The 19,781-nt window shown below is 35.8% G+C and overlaps 2 protein-coding genes across 4 annotated transcripts in view; one reads left to right on the top strand and one right to left on the bottom strand.

Annotated features, from left to right (window-relative positions):
* Positions 1-433: 433 nt before the first annotated feature.
* srpx (sushi-repeat containing protein X-linked) lies at positions 434-10,786 on the top strand. 2 transcript variants are annotated; one of them, XM_052566270.1, is made up of 10 exons: positions 438-638; positions 4,891-4,938; positions 5,286-5,477; positions 6,489-6,665; positions 6,762-6,888; positions 7,031-7,152; positions 8,352-8,531; positions 8,820-8,953; positions 9,980-10,101; positions 10,330-10,786. In XM_052566270.1, exons 1-10 carry the CDS (start codon positions 572-574, stop codon positions 10,505-10,507), a joined length of 1,347 nt encoding a protein of 448 aa, XP_052422230.1. In that variant the 5' UTR covers positions 438-571; the 3' UTR covers positions 10,508-10,786. The 2 variants fall into 2 exon arrangements, with proteins under 2 accessions (XP_052422231.1, XP_052422230.1); XM_052566271.1 differs by lacking the exon at positions 4,891-4,938 and having other exon boundaries at positions 434-638.
* Positions 10,787-12,785: 1,999 nt separating this feature from the next.
* sytl5 (synaptotagmin-like 5) overlaps positions 12,786-19,781 on the bottom strand; it is a 30,337-nt gene continuing 23,341 nt past the window's right edge. The window contains exons 10-17 of one of the 2 annotated variants that reach the window (XM_052566377.1): positions 19,196-19,261; positions 18,859-19,037; positions 17,868-17,970; positions 17,618-17,779; positions 17,429-17,537; positions 16,768-16,897; positions 16,466-16,674; positions 12,786-14,637 (exon numbers count right to left, since the gene is read on the bottom strand). In XM_052566377.1, the coding sequence (XP_052422337.1) occupies positions 14,495-14,637; positions 16,466-16,674; positions 16,768-16,897; positions 17,429-17,537; positions 17,618-17,779; positions 17,868-17,970; positions 18,859-19,037; positions 19,196-19,261 (1,101 nt within the window). In that variant the 3' untranslated portion in view covers positions 12,786-14,494. The remainder of the gene's footprint in view (positions 14,638-16,465; positions 16,675-16,767; positions 16,898-17,428; positions 17,538-17,617; positions 17,780-17,867; positions 17,971-18,858; positions 19,038-19,195; positions 19,262-19,781) is intronic. The other variant, XM_052566378.1, reaches the window with a different exon arrangement.

The raw sequence follows: 19,781 nt of genomic DNA, 5'->3' as shown, positions 1-19,781 counted from the left end.
CTATCACGCACCTTCATATTATGATTTAACTCTAAAGTTAATACTATTTTGCTCTCAAGAGCAGTTGCTAAAGAAAAGAAAAAGTGTGTTGGTTTCTTTAGTGAAGAAATTACTGTATGAAGTACAATGTTCTCTCACTCTGAATTTTGAGGTGTTTAGATGTATACAAAGCTCTTACGTGAAATAAATCTACTACACACTTCCTTAATCTCAAATTCTAAAGAAAATCTGTTGGAATTTCTATCTACATTTGAACCAAAAGTCTCCTACGAGAAAAATTGTGAATTGATCTCCAATAATAAATCATGAATAATAAAAAGGAAATTTAGCTGTGACTTTAGTTTCCAACTTTTAGCCTACTTTTTGGTCTCGCTGTAATAAACACTCATAACAGTGCCATACACAGTCGATCCATGTAGAGCCAACTTGTCCACGCGCCGCTCTGTGCGCACGCTCGCGCTGGATGAAGAGCTCTCGTATTTCTTGAGAGGAGGCGGGATCGGGTTTGCGCTCTTGATTCTCGCCTAGGAATGCACCCGAGGTGTCCCAGCAGATCCTGGACTTCCTAAAGATGGACACCTGGATGTGTGTGTACATGATAGTGGGACTTCAGCTGTCAGGGAGTTTCGCGTATGACGGTAAGAGAGCCATTCAAACGGTTCCTGTTGAGTCCCGCGCTGTGAGATTTGATAAGTCAAAATGTAAGACTGATTAAATTAATTCAGAGTTAAGCAAACATCAGAAAGAATAAAGTGTTTGTGCGTTTATGAGTTTCCCTATGCTGTTTCTGCAAGCTTTCCTGTATTAGGCACAGTATATTACAACAGAGCTCAGAGTGTTTACGTGGACGCTTTTGGGGCTGTTTGGGGGGAAAGAAGGGGGTAAATTCTCTAAATCCGGGGAAAATACACTGAAGTCTTTCATATGAAAAGGCACTGATGATTTGTCACCGCTAGGACACTGCGCTCCTGGATGATTTGCTCAATACTGATGAGTCTGACCTCAGCTTTTGAATGCATCGTCTTTAAGACCATGTGATTACCGACATAAATAATGTAACGTCTTCTGGAAGTGAGTCAAAAAAGCGCTGGGATGACTGTCAGAATTTGCAATATTTCCAAAGAAGCAGACATGTTCAGTCTTATAGCTATTATATGCTATATACAGTAGCCTATATCATAGCTATATATACTATAGCTATTATTTCTCATTCATTGAGAGTATATATTTGAATAATTTAGATAACTTTAATCTTTAATACCTCGCACATTTAAAATTTACAGTTTATTAATTATCCTCTCATTTAGATAATTTTGACCTTTACTAGCTTCCTCACTATCCTTTAAGTTAGCAAGATAGAGACTGTACATATAAAAAAATTTTACGTGCCTACTTAAGAGAATTATATTTTTTCTTGATTGTGTTTGTTGAGTCATTTGGAGGCCAAGTCAAATCTTGCATCTCAAATAAATTGCTTATGTCAACAGAATAAAATATCAATCATCAAAATTTGAAACAGTGACATTGGATATGCATTACAGAAATTCTGCATGCAATATCTGGATCAACTAGTACTAAATCATTATTATGCTGGTGTTGTCCCGTCCCTCAGGCTTTGACACACTGCTAGATAGCTGTGTCTGACTCTGCCAGAAGGATTTTTAATTTTTCATCTTCAGTTAGCATGGGGTCTGGATTAGATTTTTGGAAATATGCCTCTGATGTTTTGATATTTTTCACATTTTAGGGGGAAAACATCTTTTTGTGTTCAGAGTTGCAGACTATGTCCACATTTCCATTGCCAGATATGGTTGCTTGATGCCTAATGTTTATGCAGAACTCATGCAACATATTCAGCTAAATAAGAGCAAAAACTTAAAATCAACATGGAGGGGTTTGAAGCATTTTAATCTGGTTTATGTTTGTATCATGCTGGTTGGCTGAGGGCTCGTTTTTGGGGTATTTTGTTTATTAGTAAGAACAAAAAGTACACATTGCTTCCAAAAAACATTGTTAATATTCCAGCAGAAGCAGGATAAATCCCTTTAAACTTTTGGTTTCTCTGTCCAAGATTTTTTGTTTTGTTTAGAGAATTAATTAAAAAAGCAAAGAGGCTTGCTTGGACTCACTGAGACATGTTCAAGAAGCTGCAGAAATGCATGTGTTGTGGTGGTATAACTAATTGCTTTATTACCAGTTAATCTTCATTTCGAGGACTGTTAGAGTTCAGGACTGGAAATGTAATTCAGTATAATGTTGACTGTGTGAGGTTGTGGCTCATGTCATTGGGTTTAGATTGTGGTTGTGGTCCAGATGTCAACTGTAAATACACTGGAGGTCCAATTAACAAGTATTGTCAGACTCGCATATTGGATTTATTTGCATGTGTAAAGTCAGTAAAATAAATTAAGTTTTACAACGTTTCGGTGAATTGCCTCAAATGCTGTACATTGTTTATTCACAAAGACTGGGTGGCTATTTGTGTTTGTGTATATTATGGCCTTGTTAACACAAACACAGATTTATGCTGGCTAAAACATGAACCCATTACAAGATTAAGACAGTCCTGACATGAAAACCAATATCAGTGTATTTCATGTGCTTTTATGTAGTTGTAAACTACCCACATACTCAAACATGATTTTTTTTCAATCTGTCTGAACTAATTGTTTTGACTAATGTGATAAATCAGTATTAGCTCTAATTTACAAGAATCTTTTAAGTGAGCTAGCTTGTTGCGTATGAGAGAAAAAAAAGATCTTAAGTTTAGAAATGGACCCTGTTGTTGTTGTTACATTGATATAAAACAATAGTTTCAAAATAGAGAAAGAGAGTTCATCAAGACAAACTTTGATCTGGATCTTTGCTAAGGAACTGTTTTTGTGCTAAGGTGTTCTGGACGATTGATAGGCCATTGTGCGGTGGCTGATAGTTGGACATGAACATAATAAGTCTGTGCCTGATGTCAGACTGTAGAATGAGGTGAACTAACTTCCACACACACATGAGTCTGTGAGGCTGGAACTGTTGCAGACACTGAACAGAGGGAGCCTGAGGGATCACACTTTCTGATGACGTCCATCCAAGAATGAGCCGTGTTTAAGCTAAACATTGTAGGAGTTGTGAAATCTTTTGTGATCTTCAGGACTGGGGTAAAACAGAAGGTGCAGCAGAAGCTATATGGTTTAGTTACCATAAAGTTTTCTTAAGTGGAAACTCCCATTTTATATCTGTGTGTGTGTGTGTGTGTGTGTGTGTGAGAGAGAGAGAGAGAGAGAAACTGAGCCAAGTTAGTTGAGTATTCTAGGTTACACAACATTATGCTGAGCTTAACAGAATGGAACAGGAAAACTCATCTGCCAAATGGAGCAAACACACACACCTACACACATGATCCCTGTGGAGTATTTTCCATGATAGAAGTTGGAAAACTGTGGTCTTGTCATGATTCGCCTCTAGTTCTGCATTAACATTGTGTGTACGTGTATATGTGTGTGTGTGTACTGGTGAGTCTCTTGAGTTCTTGTTACTGCATCATAGGGAGCTTTGATCTAACTTGCTGTGTGATCTGCCATCCACACACTTACACACACACACACAAACGACAAAAGAACAGAACTAGAGGGAATAAAAAAGCGAATAAGCATCAATTTATATGCACTGAATACAGGCTCTTGTTTTTTGTGTTTGATCCCAGTCTAAGAGGGCGATCTGTGGTTTAATGGAGTTTTCCATGTTTTTTTGAAGCTGGCCTTGTTTTAAGTTTCTGGATCACTTACTTTCAGATTGCAGTAAGTACAAGACACAGAATTAGATGGAATAGAACACCGAAACCTATTTCTGTTGGAGAACATTCATGTTTTTTTTTCTTTTTCTTTTTCTGCAGCATGATTGATGGAAGTTGAAATTATACGTTGACTGTTGTAAAAGAGCTTCTGTCATGACATTCAAAGTAAATAAGCGTTGTAAAATTAGCAGCTACTAGTCTGGCCTCTGAATGAAGCCATGCCAACATCTATTCCATCTAGTCCTTCCGTGCAAAGCATGATATCCTAATATAGTGTTATATGTTATTTTATTTGGCTGCCATTTTCACTGCATCGCCATGTGACACACTGTAATTCAATACATTACCTGCAGGGGTCCTTGTTGTATTTCATGTCATGTCATAAATGCAACAAACCCAGATTTCAGATGTTAGCAATATAAACCTCAGAGTTAAAAAAAAAAAAAAAAAATCTGTAATAATAATACAAATATAATTGCAAGAAAGTTAGAAAAAAAAAACCCATTTATAAAGTTAAAATGTTCACACTGCTAAAAGACAACGTTTAAAAAGAGAAGTAAGATATAAAGTTTCAAAAGAAATACAAATAGGGGTCGGTAAGATTATATAAAATAAATATTTAAAAAAATCTTAATGTTGTAACTTATTATTGCTATTTAAATGAACTCTTTTCTATTTAAAATGTCATTTATTATTTAAATGAACTCTTTTCTATTTAAAATGTAATTTATTCCTGGGACGGAAAGCTGAATTTTCAGCAGCCATTACTCTGGTCTTCAGTGTCACGTGATCCTTCACAAATCATTCTAATACGTTGATTTGCTGCTCAAGAAACATTTTTTCATTATTATCAGTCCTGAAAACAGTTCTCTTGAACAGACTTTTGGACGGTGTATACAATTACACATTTTTATTCTGAGGTTTCCATATGTTAGCAAACTGAACTCAAAAATACAACAAGATATTACAACAAAAACCAAACGGTGGTTTGCTTTGTTCTAATACATCCACTCACAATACAAATGATTCTAGCTGAGCTGAATCTGATATTCTGCGGTAATGCCAACTCTTTCTTGCTTTTGCTGTCCTAAACTGTTTTGCAGGCTCTGGATACTGGCCATATACTGATGATGAAGATGTGCGATACACAGGTGAACACGTGCAAGGACATACTTCATTAAATGCACATACTGATCTCAAAACCATTACACAGAACTTAAACCCATCTTCTCTCAGTAAAGCACTCTTACCAAATCATCATAACACATGAGCGCTGCTGTCAGAACACATACATTCACAACACAGCGGACATATCTCTGACTGCCTGCTTAGGCCTCAGGCCTCTGAGTGCTTCTTCTGCTACTGTGGCTGTGCTTCTTTATCTGTGTTCATGTTTCTCCATGCATGTCTGGATCGTCAAGGTAAGTTTTGGTATGACTCGGTGTCTTTCTTCAGTGTTCTTGCGTATATGTGTGTGATAACGTGTGTCTGATTCTAGGTGTTCCATGGTGTGCTCCAGTGAAAGTCAAACATGGTCACATCAGCTGCCAGACACCACGCAGAGAACGTTATAACAATGTTCTGGGAACTCGCTGCAAGATCCGCTGTAAGACAGGCTACGAGATGCACGGCAGCAGCGAGATCCTCTGTATGGCCAGCAAACAGTGGTCAGGAAACTACGCTTGCAGAGGTCTGATATTGACAGTCACATATAAGATTATATTGCACATGAATGCTGACTCACTTCAGTGATTAAGATGAATTAGTGCATATTCAGTTCTATATTTTACTGCAGTTATTTTGCAGACATTACATATTCACACATTTTTGTTATTTTTATTTACTTTTTATTGTTTGTTCATATACACTACCATTTAAAAGTCTGAGCTTGGTAACATATTTAGATTTTTTTTTTAAATAAGTCTCTAAAGCTCACAGAGGCTGTATTTATTGGATTAATATACTGTAAAACAGTAATATTGTGAATTTACAATAATTTCATTTAAAATTTTTATTAATATATTTTCAAATGTAATTTATTCTTTTGATGGCAAAAACACATTTTCAGCAGCCATTACTCCAGTTTTCAGTGTCACATGATCCTTCAGAAATCATTCTAATATGCTGATTTGATGCTCAAGAAACATTTCTAACTTTTGTTGCATAATGTTTTTGTGGAAACTGTGATTCTTTGATGAATAGAAAGTTCAAATGAACAATTCTTAATTGACATTTCTTTACTCTCACTGTTGATCAGTTTAATGATTTAAAAAAAAAAAAAAAAAAAAAAAAACGTAAATAAATAAATAAAAATAATAAAATACATAAAAAGACCCCAAACATTTGAACAGAAGTTTTATTTTTTATTAAGAGTTCTAGTTATTGGTAAACTTAAAATTGTTTTTCAATTTGCTTTATTGATTATTTTGATTAGCAAATTGCAGTTTCATTAATTTGTTTAGCCATGTGCTGAAAGTTTGATAGCTTTATTAATTTTAAGCATTTACTGATGCTCAAATTATTATTAAGTGTCACAGTTGGATCCTCATACCTGAAGGCATCTCAAGACACAACTTAGCACTACTCACAGCCAGCCATATGTTGATCAGCAGCTGTATGACACATGGTTTGATCTGGATTGTCATTAGTGATTGTCCATGGATAATCCGTTTTCACCAGGGCATGAATTATATGTTTACAGAGGTCCGCTGCCCTAAACTGGCCATGCCATCTAACGGAGGTTATAAGTGTTCAGATGGATCGTACTTCAATTCCCGCTGCCAGTTTTTCTGCTCACCAGGGTACACGCTTCGGGGAGACAACAGTGCCACCTGCCAAAGCAGCAGAACGTGGAGCGGAGGCAACAGTGTGTGTGTGGGTGTGTAAAATGGTCATTGAGAACTCATTATTCTTGATTTACAGATATGAATCCATGACATAGTATTAAGGCATGAAAATTTATTTTGTGTTTCAGATGTGGATCCCCCAGTTATTAAGTGTCCTAATATAAAGGAGAAGACTGCTGAACCAGGAAAGCTCACTGCCAAAGTGACTTGGGACACACCAGAGGGCAAAGACACGGCAGACGGCATCCTGACAGAGTCAGTGCAGCAGTTTAATCCTCAGCATATATGAAATTAACCATGGCACTGGGCAAATTCAGTTCACATTTAAATCTAATCAGTCAAATCAATTTAATCCAGATTGTTGTTGTGAGAAAGAGACTGTTTATTTGTGTTGTAGTGTTATACTGAAAGGAAAGTCGTCAGGCTCACACTTTCCAGAAGGGAATCATAAATTATCATACACTGTGTTTGACCGTGCTGAGAACAAGGCGACCTGCAGGTTCAATGTTCGAGTGAGAGGTGAGTTCTCTTGAAACTGTAGCTTTCTAAGCTACCAGTTACTCATATTTTAAGAAGTGAAAATACAGCCAAGCAGTTCTTTAAAAGTGCTTAGCAAACTATGAGCATCTAAGAAATGTTAGCTACAAAACCTCTGAAGCTTTTTAAATGCAGCAACATCTATTTAAATATACAGTACTGTTCAAATATTTGTGGTCGGACTCGGTAAGATTTGTTCATGCTTTTGAAAGAAAACTCTTATGCTCATTTATATTTCACTTGGTTTGAGTTGAACGGTAATGTTTTGAAAAATTACTTTAAAATAACTGTTTTTATTTGAAAATATTTTAAAATGTGATGAATTAGGGCCGATTCATAGTCAACGCATCTGTACGCATACGCATCCCCGAGACTACTCATCGTTACACTTCGGCCGCCATTATGCGTCGGTGCGTAGCCAAATGTGTCTTCCTAGTTTTTGATACGCGATGCGCCGATTCACGCAATACTATGCGTTGTCGGTGGGGGCGACATTGCAAGTATTGTACATCAAGTATATTGTGTTTACAGAAGAAGAAGGTTTGAATACATTGGCGGCCGAAGAGGAAAAATTATGCGAACTTATACGTATTCATCCACATTTATACGATAGTTCATCAGCAACAGAATACACTCCTCTTCAGTTGCCATTGTGATCTGAATATCACGTGACCCGACTCTACTAATATCACCCGAATCTACTACCCCCTGTTGCGTGAGCGGTGTATTGCATACACGAATCACCCGTGACGCTTGCGTTCACTGTTTAGACTATGAAAGGGAGCGCGTCGCTCGAGTTGCTTGCTCGCGTTTCTCGCGTTGACTATGAATCGGCCCTTTAAATTTCAAGATTCTTGGAAGAATAGACAGTTCAAGATCATAATTTATTTAAAAATGGAAATATTTGTAACATTAATATATTATAAATATATTATACTGTTGATGTAATGTGTTAATTTTATGCATCCTTGCTAAATGAGTGTAAAGTTCATAATTTTGAGCAATAGTGTAGCTATCAGATTATATAATCTAGGCAACTGAGAAAGCTAAATCGTTTTGAGAACAGGTAAACTACTCTCACATTACTGAAAAATGTCATTGGTTTATTTAGTTGCAGAACATTGCATAATACACTGCATTGCATTGACACACAATGTGTGTGTGTTGTGTGCATGTTGCAGTGCGTCGCTGTACTCCTCTCTCTGTCCCTGACAATGGCTGGATGAAATGTGACAGCGCTGGTGATAATTACGGTGCCACGTGTGAATTCCGCTGTCTGGGCGGCTACGAGCTCAGGGGCAGCGCTGCCAGAGTCTGCCAGTTTAACATGGAGTGGTCTGGCCTGGAGACTTCCTGTGCTCGTACGGATAAACACATTAACACCTCACAAACACCTGCAATCAGCTTAGAAGAATTCCTTGCATTATACATTATACCTCTTTATATGTAAGATTACATAGCACTCCTCAAAGAATTATGCTGCTGATTCAGGTCAAAGAGTTAAATCTTATATTGAAGGCAGATTGTTAGAATAAACGATGGCAGAATTTTCATGACAGAATTATTAAACCTCATGTAAAATTCATGATCTTGCTCTTCCTTTCCTGCACTCTGATGAATAACATCGTAATCATTTGTTTTATTAAAAGCCATGAATATTAATGTTGGTGTGCGATCTGCTGCTGCATTACTGGACCAGTTCTATGAGAAACGGCGCATTCTGATCATCTCTGCCCCCTCAGCTGCCAATCACTACTACAGATTCCAGATGACTAATTTACAGGTATCTGCCTTTTTATTCTCTATATATTATTTGTGTGTGTGTGTAGATTATTTTTCCACATTTCTACGGTATAATGAAAAACAAGCATAAAAGTTTTAAAGGGTTTTTATTAATTACATGTAAATGTATTTGTGTGTAATTTATTGACAATGTTGCTCAATCTTACAATCATTTGTACAATTAAGAAATAAAAATAAAAATATATCATTTTTAAAAAATGAAATGTAAAATTTGTTTATAATTAAAATATGAAATATATTTAGTAAATATTTAATATTAACTTGTACAAATTATGGTAAGTCAAACTGAAACTATGTACGAGTGCACTGAGGGCAAAAGCTGCTTTAAACACAAAGGATGTTCCCACCAAATGTTGATTTAATGTAGTTAATGGAAGTTAAGGAAATCTATGACATTAATTTTGACAGCATCCTCATTTTACAGTATTTTACACACGTGCCTAAAACTTTTTAACAGTTCTGTAGCTTTGCAGGTAGACTTCTTAAAGCATCTTGGAAATGTTTCAACAGTTCTTCTGGACTGAGTCTGTCTCAGTTTGTTCTGTTTCCTCAAGTTATTCCAGACAGACTGGATGATGATCAGATCAGATTTCTGTGTGGAGCACTGGCTGTTGTCAAGACAAAATTCTCACTGGAGTATTGCAATTAATGGCAAAATGTATGTTTTGAAATGTAAAATGATATTTCCCACTGACCTACAGCAGCAAAAGATTTTTTGACAAAAGAATTACTGACTTAAAACCACTTTTAGTCGGTGAAAATAATAGGGTTCTAATAATTTTGGCCAGCACTGTAATATTAAGATGATTATATTTTAATACTGAAATGATTGTTAGATTCATCTGTTATATAAATAGAGAGAGAGAGAGAGAGAGAGATGAATGATGTTACAATACTTTGAAAGATCATACATATAAGCAGCTAAATTGGAATGTTCTGTATTGTGTGTGTGTGTGTGTGTGTGTGTGTGTGTGTGTGTGTGTGTGTGTGTGCGTGTGTGGTTCAGCATGCCCAGTGTGGTCTGGACTTGAGACATGTGACCGTGATTGAGTTGGTGGGCGTTTATCCAGCTCAGATCGGCCGCATCAGACACAGACTCATTCCTCCAGGACTGGCTCTACAACTCAGGTACTTCATTACTATATTTCAGTCACTTACAGTCCTTAGCTGACACGGGGCCTGGTGCGAGCTAGGGAGAGGGGCCCCCCCTTAAAGCATGGGGCCCGGTGCAACCACACCAGATACCTGAAGGACAGCCCTGATAATACTAACAATGATATACAACACTACTTTGTATATCAACGTGTAGTGCATTCATCCCAATAGTAAACAGTGTGTTTTGTTTGTGTGGGGCAGGTTGCTGCTGCAGCTGTCTCAAAACTCATTTAACTTGGTGCTGCTGGACAAACAGGGAGTGGATAAGCAGCGCTACACTTTCCCCATCACAGCAGCAGAGATCTTTACCACCATTGACACGTTTCCCCTCCGCACTGAGGAGGCCATTCTACAGAAAGAGGCTGGACAGAGCTGCTAGATGTATATACAGTACACACATCTGTTTCTACTGGTTATAAAGCTACCAAACTACAAGAGAGAGTCTGTATTGAGCTGCTACATCTTATCACATACTGAAAACATACATACATGGACACACATCTCTAAATATGAGTCTCTGTTGTTGGTCTTTTTTTATATTGCTCTACTCTATTTTATTTGTCTGGTGTTTCTATTTATGTCAGAGTAGACAGTCTACTTTTCTTAAGAAATACTGTCAAAGCAATATTAATGCAATAAAGGCCTGTTTGATGATTGACATTTGAGAGCATGGGACTCAGCTTTCTTAAAATGCCAGTCATGTTTGTCTTGGTTTCCTGGTTTGTTACATAATCATGCTCAAATTGAATCGAGTACAACAGAGATATGATTAATATCTTTTCAATTTATTATGTGTGGAATGACATATTAAATGTCACAGTGGTAACATAGTTTAGGGTTTTATTAAAATTTCTTATAAGAATTATATATTAAGCATATTTTTATTTATTAATTATATTTTTTATTTAATATTAATTAGGTTTTAATTTGACATAGGTATAAACTAGTTGTTTAAATATGCAATAAAAAATAAACTGATCTTGGCCTTAAAAAGATTTTTAAAAGTCAGTGGAAGCTATTTTGTTGCCATGTGAAAAACTCTTGTAGACCACTGTGGACATATATATATATATATAAAGAATGGTATCAAAACATCCTGCAAGAGTGACTTCTTCCAACGATCCATAAGTGATTTGGTGATCCGTGCATTTTCCAGCATGATGGAGCACCATGTCGCAAAGCAAGAGTGAGATCATTACATTGAAATCTTGGTTCTGTGGCTAGACAACTCCCCGATTCTCAATCCCATAGAGAACCTGTGGTCAATTCTCAGAATGCATGTGGACAAGCAAAAGCCCACAAATTGTGGCCCAGAAGCTAATTGGAGACATTATGAAGAAGAAGAAGGGTGTGTGTGTGTGTGTGTGTGTGTGTGTGTATATATATATATATATATATATATATATATATATATATATAATGAAAACCCTTTAAAACTTTTATGCTTATGCTTGTTTTTCAGTATACCATAGAAATTTGAAAAAATAATCTACAAATACTGAAGTAGCAGACTTTGCAAAACACAAAATGTCACTGCCAAAACGTTTGAGTTTTGAGAGCAATGTATATAAAGAAAGTGACCTTTTGTCACAAATTTAAAGGGGAAGAGTTTTTAGATTAAAAAAGAAATCTAAATATTAGATTGATTTCTGAAGGATCATGTGATAATCAAGATTGGCGTAATAACTTGAAAATTCTGCTTTACTTCCACATAGAAATGAATTACATTAAAAAAAATCGTAATCGTTAAAAAAAAGAAGTTATTTTAAACTGAAATATTTCACATTATTTTTACGCCATTTTTGATAAAATAAATGCAGCTGTAGTATTTGGACCAATCGGAAACACAACTATTTTTTATATAACAAATATCTAATGCCCTCTCATCTAACAAAAGGGTCTATGGACACTTCCCCCAAAATGCAACTCAAAAAAGGCAGAACAGGCCTCTGGTTATCATTGTAACGAAGACACACATCAAGATAAGATTGTTTTACAACTTGAAGGAATGTAGTTTTCACTCTGAATTCACTTTGAAACAGACAAATGTACCCTTGTGCTATACAGTCCATCCTTATTATATCTATATCCTTCTAGATATAACCACGTAATTAAAATCTCCTTATCTCATTATTTTTTCTCTTAAAGGGTTTCACTTATTTATTGATACAAACTCTTTTAAATTAACATTTTAGAATTGCAAACTATTGTTAACAGGTCACAGGTATGCCATGTTGGTATCTTTCAGCTACATTTTTAATGGTCTAAATGTTCTTTTATATATATTGGTACCTATGGAAGGTTATTTGTGCTACCAGAATCTTTAATCGTTTCTTCATCAACATCCAATGAAAGACCATATGTGAAACGTGCCTGAGGACAAAAGGTTGTAAAACTTCCTTCCAAAAGGTACCATTCCTCATTGGCTCACTCAGATCTTGAGAGTGTGACAATGTCACCCTACAGTATATAGATCACTGATCACCAGATCAGGGTGTATTTTAGATTCGGGAATTCCAGGAGAAGATGCTGAGCTGAGAGCTTTAAAAACCACCCTAAGTTTGTGCCAGGCTTTCAGCCTTGACTTTCCATTCATCAAGATCCTCTGATTTGAACTGGTCTTTCCCATCAACTCACTTCAGCAGAGACCAAGTGGAGTCGTTTAATAATAGTTTATTTTCTTGCCGAAGATGAAGTACAGAACAGAACAATCCTAAACACTTTCTGCCTGATGAGAGAGAGGAAACGGCACACAGACACCAAACATGCTGGGAATCAAACAGCTTCAGACAATATTAGACATGATAACACTTGGATGTCAAGCAGTGAGCCATATACATGCCACAAAATCTCTCAATTTATTAAACAGTTAGTTGCCTATAAGGTCTATTCACTTGACTGATGCTAACAAAAGTATTAGGTATAATGGGGGTGCACACATTATTCATGGAGACCTCACAGTGACATGACGGCTCGATAGGATCAACTGAGGAATTTCTATTAAACTCACCTCAAAACTCAATATAGGGCTCTAGGCATTGTGCTTATGCAGTGTGTGTGTGATCCTTTTCTGTATTACAATCTCTTTTTTCTATTTCTATTCTCTTTTCGGCTATATATACTGTGTATATATATAGATAGTTTTAGTCTTAGGTTTTTTTTTTGTTGTTGTTGTGGTGTGTCTGCGTTTTTGGTTATATTATATAGCTTTTTTTTCCCCTTTGGAGTGGGGTGTGATAGATCAGTGGCAGATTAAATAATATACTAATATTTGCATGCTGAATTGTGACTAGTCTCATAGAAATGTATTTTTCCTATTTGGGCTAACAACTATAATTTTTCCAAAAACATTTGAATTTCTTGGAGGAACTGTAAATCTAGTTCAACGTAATGAATCACATGACCTTAGTTATTCTTTTTTTTCTTTTTTTACAACACAATTCTGTTTTCACATTAAAAGTGAAATTTAAGCTATGAAATTTCAGTCAGCATCAGTCTCTCTTTAATCAAATTTATGTGCATGTGACAGATCTGACACAATTATCATAACATCTTTTATGCATGTCTATATAAATGTGCTCATAGAAATGACTGATCACATCTAGTACATTGTTCTCATGTGTGCAAGTGTTATATGCAGGTGCTATCTGTGCAAATTGGATAGATTTTTGTATTTTTTGTGTGTGTGTTTGGAGGAAGTGCTTTGTGCTTTGTTCCTACAGGACAAATGTAAGCTTTGCTGATCATGTTCTCTGTGCTCTTTTGAAATAGTCTTCATGTGCTATTCACAATTCTGGCCAGTGAGCATTTGGTTGAAAATATAATCACACCTGGGTTGGAGTGTAGTGTGTCGCACCATTTACACCTGACAGATTCATCTCAGCTGTTCAATCACAAGCTGTCAGAGCTAAATGAAGACAGGTCAGTGAAGGACAGTGTACACCTGCCCGAAAAGTAGTTACATGTAGCTTTAAAATCAACCATCCAATTAGAACATTTCTTCAATAAGCCTGATCAACATCTTTTGAAGGGTGCTTAATACAGGTACTGGACTAAAATAAACTTTGACTGAAAATGACTTTGTGTGATTTCTTTTGAACTTTTTTGTGCTTTAACAACATGCAGTTACTGCACTGACATAAAAGATGCATGTAGACATAAAATCTGAGTTTCTTTCCTTTGAAATCTGAAATGCCAATCTGTCTCAGTCAAGATGGATCTTATTATCAGGTGTAAAAAGGACCTTAGTGGCGCATATGTGTGTACATGTAATTATCTTGAGAATTTAGAGAGCGTATGAGTACTTCCAAAGAACATAAAGAGCACTTTAAAGTGTCTAGAGGTGAGCGGATGTGATGATTTCTCTCTATGTCTTCCTCTTGGCCATGCTGGACCGCAGCATCAGGGTGCACTCTTGCGGGACCTCAGGGTTGTCAATCATGCGTTGCCACAGCCGCTGCTCTTCCCCGTAGGCATCGTTCCAATCTACTTCCTTCCCATAACTCAGACCTGCAGGTCACAAACAGGTCAGTCAACTGCTCTGCATGCAAGATCAAAACGAGAAGAAAATCTTAGTCGTGCTGCTTTATATGTCAGACCCTCAGAGAGGAAAAAATGTCAAACATTCGTTTAAAGAAAATCAATCAACTTGTTGCTAGCTAGGTCATATTTTTTGTGTGTGTGTTCGGCTGTAATTCACATCAAAGAGCCCATTTAGTGTATCGCAGAGAAATATTCCAAATGAAAATCACTGTCATTAGGCTATTTTGAAACAATAATAAAAATAAAAAAAAACTCTTTTCAAAAACAAAACACATATAAACATTGATTTTACTGTTTTAATAAACTAGTTGTTACGTTTTTAGTGTTTTTGAAAGAAGTCTCTTATGCTCACAAAGACTGTTTATTTGATTAAAAATACAGTAAAACTGTAATTATGAAATATTGTTACTATTTAAAATAACGGTTTGCTATTTGAATATAGTTTAAAAAGTACATTTATTCCTGTGATGCATCCTGTGATTTACTCCAGTCTTCAGTGTCACATGATCCTTCAGAAATCATTTTAATATCTTGATTTGAATTTTTTTTATACCATCATATTATCAATTTATTTATAAGGAAAACACACATTAATCAAAATTTCTGTCATTTCCAGCTGCAGTCCTTCAGCAAGATGTTTCAAAACCCTTTAAAATATCCAGAACAATAAACAAAAAGCAAGTTTTCAATGTTGAAAACAGTTGTGCTGCTTAATATTTTTATGGAAAGTTCAAAAGAACAGCATTTATTTGAATTACAAAATATTGAAATATTTAGAATACTAAAAACAAGTCAATATACAATATATACATTTGCAACATGAATAAAGGTAAAGTTGCAAAAATTGTTTCATTAAATGTCCAGAAAGTGTGGAAATTAGTCTGGTAAACTGGATTTAATGTAAGAAACCTGAAGTACCATTGATGATTATAAATATGGTAAACGTGTAGAATTTGGTCTCTTTTATAAATGATCATCAAAGAGAAAACGAATGATCTGATCATGAGTGAGTGAAGACATGAATAAAACATATTTGTAACAGTAAATTAATACAAAATGTGCTTCATGCATCATTGATGATTGATTAAGGAGACGTTTGGAAAGAACATTACAGTGGAAATTGTATTCAAGAACATTTGGGATTTAATGATTATCTTAATTTGAGTCAGAGAACAGTTCACAGTAAAAGCATTATATACAAATCTATCCTACTAATGTAGGAAATATAATAAGAAATATATCATTGTCAGAATCCAGCAGGGATAGGAAGCAGATGATCTAATTGAAAAAAACAAGCATGAATGTTATTCCTGAGAGAACCTGAGAACTTGGTGTAACTGAATTTAAATGCTCTCCTCCCATAATTTTGCATCTGAAAAATGTTTAAATAACTGTATCCATGCCTTTTCATCTCTAATGTTTCACTGCATCTTTAGAAAATCCTGAAATTAGTTTTTAACGCTAAAAGAGGGCTTGTGATGGGCAAAACTGTTATTAAATCTAACCCTAAAACTACTCAAATGTTTTAATTTACTGAAATAAACCTGAGATAAAATAAAATTCAAATAAATTAAAGCAATATATAAATATTAAAAAAAGAATAAAACTGAACAAAAGGATAAAATAAATTTACTAAAATTAAAATGAAACCTGAAAAGGCTTTCATCTGTAATATTATTGCAATTTAATATTGAGTTCTGTTGTTCTTACACACATTTCTGTATGCGGAAAATGCAAAGCTTCAATTTGATTCTCTGGACTAAACTGAAAAAGGCTGAGCTAAAGAAAGACTCACCTGTCCCTGCCCCGAGCCGCACACCTCCCAGGAAGACGTTACTGGCGAAGGGCTCTCTGTCCCACACTGTCAGCTCCAGACACACGCTGTCCAGATCGCTGTCCTGCAGGCCGCAGTATGTGAAGGTGTGATTCCAGCGTGGGTTTACTGTGCGCTTCACCACAGCCGTCTTGTGCTTCGTGCTTTTCTTGTCATCAGGCAGCAGGTATCTGGTACGCAAGAAGAAAAGCATTGTGAGAGTGAGTTTGTGAAGTATAAGAAGAAGGAGTTGGAGTTTACAAGGTGAAAATAAATGAACTCACCCTTTAACAAACGGGTCAGAGGACCCTCCTTTGACTGCTGTCAGGTTTTTTGCCTCCTTAACCAGCAGCTCCACCATTCCTCCTTTAGGAAGAGTGATGGTCTTCTTTCCTTTCAGAAATCCTTTTTTCACTAAGAAACAAACGTGAGCTTGATTTAATACTAGTATTGTACACAGACAGCTTCTAGGAAAATACAATCTCATGTTGTTGTCAAAAAGATTAGATATTAGATAGAGATATAGATATTATTAGATATCCTAGCATGGATAGATGAAATTTTTCTAAATTTACATCACGTATTTTCATTTATAATTTACATTAATTGGTTGCCTTTATATTTGATAAGTTTACTGTATAAATATTCTACTTTTTGTCTACTATAAAACCATTTTTATAATGATTTATAAACAGCAAAAACAAAGACATTTTCAATAAATAATATATTATTATTAATAATTATAATAAATTATTCTTCCATGTAATAGTTTACAAACCTAACTGTAAGCTATTTATAACTGATAGGTAACATCATGATTATAAACCACACCATAAATAAACAAGTGCCATATTAATATTCAGTAATGCGCCGTCATAAAAGTCATATGTTTTGACAACAATGAAAAGGTGGAGAAATAATATGATTTCTAATTTTAAATCATACCTTGCACTTGGTCCAGAGGCAGGGAGAGATTTCTCTCTGCAGGAATGTACTTCAAAACCACAGTCACTTCTCCTTTGTAGTGCATCACTGAGTCCACATAAGACTCATTCTGACACAAACACACACATTTCAGTATCAGACTTCTATCTCTCACACCGTTTCTGTTTGTGTGTGTTGAGCTCAGCTCACCCTGGGCTGCAGAGCGAACCACTCCTCTAACTGTGTGTCAAACTGCCAGGAGTCAAAGGTCAGCTCCGTCTCCCCCAGGAAGCTGTTGTGTCCAAAACGATCATGATGCCAGACAGAAACCTGCAGTGTGCGCGTCTCCAGCTGAGAGTGACTGACCACGTACTATCCAGAGAGACAGAGACAGATAAGAGCCTTTAAATCGACTGACTAAATCTCATCAACCTTGTAAGGCAGGCATGAAGACTCTTACCCTCAGGTTTTCATTGAACACAGGGTTAGTGGTGCTGCTTTTGATGCTGGTTTTCCTTTTGCTTTGACGGGACTTGTCTGGCAGGAGATACGTTTTAACATAGCTGCAAACACACACACAATACCAAAATGTTTGCTTTTTTACAATATCAGCCTCTGACACCTTTGTAATGATATGTTAAATGGATAAAACAAATAAACAACTTTATACAAGTTATGTAATGAATCTAGAGCAGTCAAGAACTACAATAATTCAATGTCAGCAATTACTGATTAATCTTATAGTTATTGAGTTAATGTGGAATCATTTGGTTTCTTTTTAATGACAGAAAACAAAAAGTGTTTGTGAACAACAACAAAAAAAAAAACTATTAACAATGACAAAGGCACATAGCTAAGTTAATCAAACTTATAATTTAAATAAAAATAAAATCAAAGTGCTTTTTGAGGAATGGACTCAAATTTAAAATTATTAAATTACCAACAATTATCCTGAAAATCAGCTATTACATTTTTTAATTAATTGAAATAAAATATATAATTATTTGATAAAAAAAACTTGAAAATTAGAACTGCTACCTTGGCCACTAACTGAAATAAAATGTCTAAGTTAATGTACTAAAAATAAAACCAAAAGAAAAAAAGAAAAATACATAAAGCTAAATAGAATAAATAAATCCCAAAAAAAATTCTAAAGCACATAAGTAAATTACTAAAACTTAAAATTATGAAAATAAAATCTCATGCATTATAATAAATATATAAAAATAATATTAAAATAACACTATTTGTGGGTAAATAACAACAGAATTTAAATTTTTGGGAGAACTATCCCTTTAAATGAATTACTAACATAATTAATTGAGATAAATCTAATGTTAATATATTGCCATCGCAAATACATGCAATACAGAGATGCTCTACCATGGCTCAAAGTGAAGTCTATAGCGGTGTGTGTGTGTGTGTGTGTGTGTGTGTGTGTGTGGCCTTACGCATCCGTGCGCTGTCTCCTCTCATCTCCGGTTGCTAGGCAGCGGCACTCGCGGACGAGCACGTTGAGTGCTCCTGTTTTATAGCTGTAAGAGATGTTGAGCAGGATCTCCCCGGAAACCCGCACGTTGCCATAGTCCCCCGTCTCACTGTACACGCTCATCATACTGTTGATGCTGGTCTGGAGAGCACACATAAGCAGAGTCTTTGGGGTGCATCTTTCACAAGCTTGTGTTTGAGTGCATGCCTGACTCTTCAGTGGTACAGAAGGGCAAGAGAGAGAATCTGAAGCCAACAGACAGACACACATCTGCACTCAAACACACACCCAACACTCACAGTGTCAGCGTCTGAGTCAGGTACATTAAGGAAACCCCACTTTCTCTCCGAGGCAGGTGTAGAAGACTAGAATAAGACATGAGAGAGAAAGAGAGACGAGAAGATTGATAGCAGGAAAAAACAGAGAGCAGAAAGGTAGAATAAGGAAAACATTGATAATATGACAGGAGACAGATTGCTGGAGTCAGGAAGGAGCTTTTTTCACATTTGATTATTTGTAGATGTCACAGTCCAAAAATGAACACTGTGTATTTACTCAACCTTAAGTAATTTCAAACCCATCTGACCTTTTTTCTTCCAGAAAGGGAGTGTTTTGGCAAAACATTCATATGGCTTTTTTCTAGTGATGCACTGATATTTAGAACTGAAAATATTCAAACAGCGAAAAATGATTTCAAACAGTGGTGTTTAATCAGCACTTCTCAGAAGATGTGTTTTAACCATTTCTGTGTCTATCTGATCCACACAATATGGATAAGCTACAAAAGAAAAAGGTGTTTTCAAATTTGTTCGGCTGAAATGAGGCCACTCAACTGTTGAATACATTTCTATGGTTTAATTTACAGCATACAGACATAGAGTTCAG

Source organism: Carassius gibelio, chromosome B9 (genome assembly GCF_023724105.1).
Source record: "Carassius gibelio isolate Cgi1373 ecotype wild population from Czech Republic chromosome B9, carGib1.2-hapl.c, whole genome shotgun sequence".
In the NCBI taxonomy this organism is placed as follows: domain Eukaryota; kingdom Metazoa; phylum Chordata; class Actinopteri; order Cypriniformes; family Cyprinidae; genus Carassius; species Carassius gibelio.
This window is presented reverse-complemented; position numbering and strand designations above follow the sequence as displayed.

Bases quoted from the DNA above. Each gene is read 5' to 3' on its own strand.
- srpx (XM_052566270.1), top strand. From the start codon at position 572: ATGGACACCTGGATGTGTGTGTACATGATAGTGGGACTTCAGCTGTCA. The intron at 7,153-8,351 runs GTGAGTTCTCTT...TGCATGTTGCAG, and splicing joins GTTCAATGTTCGAGTGAGAG to TGCGTCGCTGTACTCCTCTC. The intron at 8,532-8,819 runs GTACGGATAAAC...TTTTATTAAAAG, and splicing joins CCTGGAGACTTCCTGTGCTC to CCATGAATATTAATGTTGGT.